The 8,101-nt window shown below is 35.8% G+C and overlaps 1 protein-coding gene across 6 annotated transcripts in view; it reads right to left on the reverse strand.

Annotated features, from left to right (window-relative positions):
* The window catches only part of RFTN2 (raftlin family member 2), a 35,894-nt gene extending 28,018 nt beyond the window's left edge, over nt 1–7,876 (reverse strand). For 5 of the 6 annotated variants that reach the window (XM_062002081.1, XM_062002085.1, XM_062002082.1 and 2 more), the window contains exons 1-4: nt 7,782–7,876; nt 7,203–7,406; nt 2,318–2,501; nt 250–361 (exon numbers count right to left, since the gene is read on the reverse strand). In XM_062002081.1, coding sequence (XP_061858065.1) covers nt 250–361; nt 2,318–2,501; nt 7,203–7,341 — 435 coding nt within the window. In that variant the 5' untranslated portion in view covers nt 7,342–7,406; nt 7,782–7,876. Of the gene's footprint in view, nt 1–249; nt 362–2,317; nt 2,502–6,348; nt 6,407–7,202; nt 7,407–7,781 lie in introns of those variants that run through there. The other variant, XM_062002086.1, reaches the window with a different exon arrangement.
* Between the last annotated feature and the right edge of the window lie 225 nt (nt 7,877–8,101).

Consider the following 8,101-nt stretch of genomic DNA (forward strand, 5'->3'; position numbering starts at 1 on the left):
TCTGTTTTCAGTGGTGTAAGCTGCCAGTTTCCCAAAGGTTTACAGGATTCAGCACAAAGCCCTAAATTAGAACAAGCAACTAGCGACAAAAAATAACTCCTTTCACATCAAGAAAAAAACATCTCTGTAGCCTCTATAAAATAAACCACAGCTAAAACTCAAAACTAAAAAACTATCAACCACTGAATATGACTTAGATATATGGCAGCAACAGAAATCTGATGAGAAGTCTGGAAAAACCTTTGTTACCTTTTCTAACAGTTCTTTCACTGTCTCATTTGTTAGTGTTTCATACATTAAAGGACATTCCTCAATCACCAGCCTGGGGTGTCTTTGTCCTCTGGGTGCTACATGCTTCTGGCTAGAACACAGAAAGAAAGCAGTCTTTGTCAGTAGTTTGTCACTAACTTGGGAAAATGCTTGCATATAGAATTCTTTTTTGGAATAGTTATGAATGAAATCTTGGCAACTTTTCTACATGCTTTTAAATAAAACTCAGCATTTCTATGGGAGTTTTGTTCTGTTTCTTCATGAAGTGGCAGGTATTTTGTATTAAATATCAGGGTAAGAATATTAATATTTAACAGAAAATGTAATTTGAAGGCTGTAAATAGGCATACTTTGGAAACAGAGCTTTATTGACAAACAGCCCTGCTTTTGTAAAAAATAAACCCAGAAATTTCTTTTAATGCAAAAAATACATTTTTTAGCTATAGATACAACAAGCACAAAACAGGTTTATAGAAGACACTTGCAATAGAAATGGTACTATAATAATGCTATATTTAGGTTTTTTTACCTACAGTAGTGTTGCAGCTATCGTATTAAATACAGTGTAGGCAAATACTAGAAATAAAAAGCTATAACAATTACTTCAGATTAGGTAACGTTTAAAATCACTCAGATTTGAGAATCCAACAAGCTTTGGCTTCCACTTAAAGAACAGTATTCATCAAATTTCATCTAAAAATGGCTATTGCCCAGACAACAATATTTGGTGTCTGTCAACAATATAATGGGATTTTATTTGATGTTTCCTTCACGCTGTCTTCTGCTTTAGAATGAAACATCAGTAAGACTAGCTCAAATATAAAAAAGTAACTTTCCAGACAGTAGTTAGTGTATTTGTCTGTAGGAAAACCAACATAGGTACATTTGGCACCTTCATAGGAAACCAACAATCTTCATCCAACACTTTCACACACATGCTGCTGGGTCTTGTCCTTCACTTGTTCAAAGGCCTAAAGGTTCTAGAACAACTTCATGAGGATCCCACATCTACAGGGATAAGGTGAGTTGTGGGAACTTGTGTGCTGACAGTGCCAGCTCTTCAAGGCCTTGGCTCCAGAGGGCAAGTATTCTGCTTTTCTTACTGAAGTATTTGCCTACATGGACAGCATTAACCTTGCCCACAGGCAAATGCACAAAAGTTGCATGGGCAGCAAATACCATGGACAATGCTCATTTAAGTGAGACATTTGAGAATCTCCAAACAACATACCACATTTTATAGAAGCGTTACTGGAGTGGCAGGGGACACCTTCCAATTCTCACACTTTCAGTCTTCCAAAAGAAAATGGAAGAACCTTTGGGCATCATACTAGAACTCAGGAGAGAAGGGGAAGCACGACAGCTCTTAGAGCAGCAAGTCTACTTTTCTAGTTATTCAAAATAAGAACAAAAGGTTATCTTCTTTGCAGTCAAAGGAACTAATGGCAAGATTTCTTTGTACATTTTTGTTATGATCATATAGTAACTACAATGCAATGAAAACAGGAGTAATGAAAAATACTATGAAATTAGAACACACACACACAAACTCTCGACTCTCCCTCACGAGTCAAAAAATCAAGCTTCTGTATGACCTCCAACAACAGAATGATTATTTCCTTCTTATTATGGAGAAAAAAAACTCCTAAAAAACTAACCCACACTTTTTAAGTAATTTTCTAACAAGAGCGTTAGTCAGGAAAAAGTGAAAACACAAGAGTTGAAAATGAAGAAAAACCAGAGAAGAGAGAACTTGAAGCAGCTTATGCTTCTCCTAGTGCTTTGTTTAACTTAAAGCTAAATTTATCTTCCCATAAATTATGATAAACAACTTTGGATTTTTGCTTGCATTTACTGAGACAAAGTAAACATCACCCTATTGTGTATTTAGCATTAATTAGAAAGCACTACTAACTTGCTCACCATTCTAGACAAAGAACAGTTATTTGACACTGAGGTGGTAATTTCAAGTTGATAAATTATGCATATTGAGCAATTCAATTACAAATGGCTTAACTAATGCATCAGCAAATTATTTCACTGTTACCTTAATTTTAATCGTGAAAGTACCACTCGATACATGTGACTTGCAGGGAAATTCCTTCTGTGTTCCATTGTCAGTATAATAGGGTGAACAGCTCCCACAACATATCCTTTGCTGTAGTATTCTTCCACCTTAGATGCTATATCCAACACAGAACTAATCTTGATAACTTCTGGATTTGAGGAAGCTAAAAGTATTCAAAGAAGAAGAGAAGCACATTATATTGTTGATCTAAGCACACATTTTTTGAGTTCCTTTTATATTAACCTCACAAAAATCTATCCCAAGGCATTTAATAGAAAGATATGGTTCTATTTATACAAGAGAAAGCAGATTCACTGATTACTTAACATATCCAACTAGCTGAAGTACATATTTTTACAAGTTAAAATGACCTATTTTTAATCATTTTCACAAGACATTCTGTTGGATCCATCTTTGCCAAGCTAATTTAAGAGCTGCATCAACATCTAAACATTCAAGTGTGAACGTAAAGTGACCATTTTGTCTAGCTAAAGCCTTAAACATACTGAAGCAGTATCCTCAAACCCTAGTTGTGAGGTAAATTCCCATACAACAAATTTAAGCCTAGAATAATTGATTTGGTTTTCCCGAAGATTTTCTTTTTGATACCTTACAAGTGATCTGTGAATCACAGACTGGTATTTTAAAATAGATCTTCTGTAAAAAGGAACTGGGACTAAGTACATGTCATGTAAGTAATCTATGTGGTGTCACTAGCTTACAAGGAGGACCTCTCAGTATGTGCGTTTCCAATCAACAGGTAACATCTAGGTACTATATAGCTAGTGGGAGAAACTATGTGAAGAGCAAACTGTTTGGAGAACCCCTTTTGAATGATCCCTTCTGGTAACAGATGATCTATTCTGCCACAGTCAGTCTGGTGGTCAGTATTCCCTGTTCCCCTGAACTCCAACTGGAACTACAGATGCTCTCAAAAAAAGCAGGAAACCACTCATGGTGTTCTGATGGGTCCCCCTCTTTGCAAGGCTTTCAGTGCATTAAGACTAGTGTTCAACTGTATTACATGATGCTTCAACTGGAATTAAAGTGATCTCACAATATTTTTTATTGATACAAATGTTTTAGTACACTGCTCTGAACATTCCCTTTCAAACCATACAGTAAATTGAAAATGATACATTAATTCTCCTTTGATTCCACAGTTTTAAAAAAAGAATAGATAAATGCAACGACAAACCTCACTCATCACCTTGCAAATGTACTCCTTAAGAGTTAATTTCATGTTCTTATATCCTCTTATCTACCTCCTTTATATTGTAATTGAGTGACAGCAAGGAATTCAAGGACTTTATCAAAGATTCAAAGTCAAAAAGTCTACCTATCCTACTGATTTAAAGTACCATAAGTCAGATATTACAATAAAAATTTTAGGCAAGCTAAAGATTAATATAAACTTAATTGAAAATCTGCAGATTCGTGACATGTTTTGTAAAACATCTATACTGTTTTCTCACCATAAAATTAAGATAATATTGTTACAGATACACATTTAAAAACACCTTCAAAACCCTAACAACACCTACCAGAAGCTAATGTTTTGGAACACTCAAACACTTATAAATACCAATTTTCACTGAAGTGAAAAAGAAATGGAGGTTTACGTTGCTTGTCAGTAGGAGTGTTAATAGCTCAGAAAATCCATCAAGAGAAACCAGAATGTGTACCAGTGGAAATGCACACCACCAGAAAGTCTCACTAACATCTATACTGGTGGCTTATTGTTGATAATTGGCAAACTCTATTAATGTAAACTGTCATCCCCAGTCAAAGCAACTAGATTGTGGCAATTTCTTGTGCTATCTTACCTTTCCTTTTTTAATCACAGCCCTTCCCTTCACAGATGGATGACATTTTGCCCTTAGAAAATATCCCCATCCCATGAGTCCACTCATAGTAAGTCCAGAAGACATAAAAAATTGATTAACTGTTTTACACACATCAAAAGAGCAGGAACATATGCCACATGATCATCACTTCACTGATTTTGCAAATGTCTTAACCATTTTTCATTAAGAATATTTCCTTTCCAACTGCTGTCAACAAGTAGCCAAGATAACTTTCACAAATAACAGAACTACACCTAACTGGCTAACTGTATGGTACGCTTCAGATGTCTGATATCAAAGATGTCAAAACAGCAACTTCATACACATTCATACTGTTATGTGGAGTGGCAAAGACTTCACAGCATGTCACCTTAGTCAGCTGCATCAATATTCCTCCTGTTTTCTAATAGAAGGTTTGTGGAAAAAGCATAAACATTCTGCTTAAGTAGTATTTAAACTATTCCTAGTTCATGGTAAAACTGACCTCAAAAATAACAGTTGTTTTTGTCACTAAGGTATGCCTCATAATTGAGACTGTTACAATTCTTGACAAGCATTTAAGATTGCACCTCAGAGTCTACTGCTCCCTTTCCTTTGTACTATTGAATCCCCATGAAATAGAAGTCTGGCTGTAATTTTCTTGTTTGGGATTCTCCTGACGCAGAACAACCTCCATGGGACTCAAAGCTGATTTTCATGGTTGAGATGGAAGTATTTTGGAGTCCAGAAGGGAAGATGCCAAAGTACAATACAGTGCTGATATCTAGTTAAGATGTGCAGGGGCTCCAGCCAGCAAATTTAGACTACAGCATAGCTGGCATAACCAGCATCATGGCCTGCAGGAAGCCTAAAGACTCAAAGTCTCCCCAGCAGGCTTATTTCAACCTCATCTACCATAAATCTGATAAAGCAGACAATAAGGCAGATGAAATAGAAATAACACATTTATGCTTGCTATACTTTTAATGCAGGACACAGCTTACCATAGGTTCTCATAAAGGATATTAAGTGAAGGTTTTCTGGTTTACTTGGTGCAAGATCCAGTGGTAACAAGTCACTCAAGTAAACAAGACTCGTATGGGCAAGTTCGTGCTCTGAAAACCAGCAGACACAGAATGCCAAGATCACACAATTTGACAGCACAGTGAAAACTAACTTTGGTCTAGAGTAATAAAAGGCTCTAATTTATATTCCATTTAGCCAATGGATATTCAAGTAGCAAGTATGTGACCAAGATGATTAGGGTAGAAGAAAAAACACCCTCAACATAATTCTCCACAGTACATCAGTCAATCCCCACATTTCGTAAGTAAATGAATTCAGAAATGCCTCCAAGACAGTATATACACTGTATTTTTATGTATTCCTTATCTCACCTCTGAAAAACACAGACCTCCAACAACAACAACACAAAAATTAAGGTCAAATACACACACAGCTAGAACCATTTATAGAAAGATATCTATGCTTACAAATCCACTTGCTTACAATTAGAAGCCTAAAAAGTTAGACAACCATCTGAAACTGATCTCACTGGCATTTAGCACTCAGTTTCACATACAGTCACTGAAGCTAAGCACTTCTGAATATCAGACTAAACAGCAGAAAATGAACGCTTACTGCTGCATTGATACATTACTAAGATAGAGGTAGATACACCTTTATTTGCTGTTGTTTGATGTGTTTTTTCCTCACGTCACAACCACTTTTACAATAAAGCCTTTATGCCACCGTTCCAGAAAGTTGTTAAAGGTACAGCAAAACTATCTGGAACACAGACCATTTAAGAACATTTAATGCACTTCAGTCTCAAGAAGTTATTATCCTTTCCATTATCAATATATTAGGCAATTCATGTATGCATTAGGCAACATAACTTTATTTTCATTAGATTACCAATACCACTCAAATGTTTTGTTTCTTCAAAAGAAACATCCAGTGAGAAACTCTTCCTTTGTGTAAATAAACAGAACACAAAATGCAGTTGGGTATCAATTACTATAACTTAGTAAAATGTCTCTTCTACCAGTATCTCGCAGTTTTTCAATGAACAGACTGATCTTTTTTAAACAAAATTATTACTACAGTCCTTTAACTTAAACTTAAAGCCTTTTTTTTTTTTAAATTAAAAGTCCCTGCAAATGTAACAAGACATGCACTTACACTTTTTCCCTTTATAAAATCCTTCCAGCAACTGCATTTATTTGTTACTTAGAATTTCCAGTAGATTGGGTTTTTACAAAATGCAAGTTACTACCAAGCGACTGCAAAACGGAGCTGTCTGTTCTCAAAGGGCAGCCATCTGGGCTTGTTTATGTTTTCAACTTTGTGGAACAGGGAGTTGCTCTGTTAGAGACAGGACACCCTTGGGAAGGAAGTATCCCACAGAGCACTGTCTGCCTCTAGCTATGCATACAAATTTTGTTTCATTTTGGTTACGATTTCAAAAGACTATTCAACAACTACAAGTAAAAGCATTTGAGGGGAAAAAAAGAAACTGAGATTCTTACTAAAATATCTACCAAGTGACTGAGGTGAGGATAAAAGAGGAAGCTACAACTAAGAAACAGACTTAATTCTGAATAAAGTAACATAGACAATGACAGTCTGTTTTGGAAGTTGAGTGCACCTTTAAAAATTGTTATTCAATTAAGGCTCAGGCATAGCGCATTTTCTAAACCACACACCGATTTCAGACAACCATTATTCAAAGCGAATACAGAGGGTAGCATCTGACTCACAGGAAACTAGGAGAATCTCGTAACAGTTTTTAGCCCATTTCCTTAACAAGGACAGTTGAGTAATTTAGAAGGTTTAGTTGTTAAAAATACTTCAGTAGTTTCCACTGTAATTTTATATAAGTGAGGACCTTCAAAACAAAAGTCTTACATTTCAGGTGGCTTTGATAAAAGTATCTAAGATTTACTGTAAGTTAAACAAGACATTGTTTTTAAGTATTTAAGTTAAATACTATTTCTTGTTTCCTCAGAATAGTAAAGCTATAAACAAAAAAGTACCTTCTAAAGTAAAATCCAGCAATACATATTCATAAGCAGAATCTGTCTTTGTTTCAACTTGTGGTCTCTTCAATGTAGAAAAGATTTTTCCAGGGCTGCTATCATCTGGGTCTTCCAGCTTTCTCAGTCCGCACCCCATGGCAAGATCTGCAAATGATTAAATTGCAGGAAAGAGGAGGGGAGCAGCAAGATCTGTTGGTCTCACTACAGGAAGGAAAAAAGTTAACAAATAATTGATTTTGTTTTCTATTATCTGTAAATCCAAATTGAGAAATAGCCCAGTTTCCAAGTTGAAAAGTAAAGGTACTTTCCGGTCATTTTAAACACAGAAATAGTAAGTCCGTGATGATTTCAAGCTTAGTAAGAGTAGGCTTGATTTTGCAGCAGTGTTACAGCAGCTACAAACTAGCAGAGATTTTCCATGCCACGTCAATTTACAGCCAGCCCCCTATCAGTGCTCTCTTGCAGAGGACACCAATAGGGCTTTGTTTGTCCTTCTCGACTGACTGGGTGAGGGGGGGCAGTAGCGGGGAGAACTGAAAAAGAAAGTTACAGAGAAACTTGTCTGTAATTACTTACCTCCAGAAGTTCTCAATTCCAGTAGAAAGTCAGACAGAAAAAGGCAAGTTAGTCAGAATGAAAGAATGAGAAAAGCCTCAACATGGTTGGAGACGAAAAACATTTCCAGAAAGGAAGTCAGCTTCAAGAGGAAATTGCTTCTGGCATCTCAAAGGGTAGAAAAGTAAATGAAAAGCAGTTTAGTCCTTAATTTAGATTTCAAAGTTTGGTTCCCATTTCCTTTCCACAGGAACTTTCTTCCAGAGGGAAAACAACATGAACATATGTAATATAATGTAATAATATAAAAAACACATAGTAAAGAAATTTCTTGTCAAGAG

The sequence above is a fragment of the Colius striatus genome, chromosome 9 (genome assembly GCF_028858725.1).
Source record: "Colius striatus isolate bColStr4 chromosome 9, bColStr4.1.hap1, whole genome shotgun sequence".
Classification (NCBI taxonomy): Eukaryota; Metazoa; Chordata; class Aves; order Coliiformes; family Coliidae; genus Colius; species Colius striatus.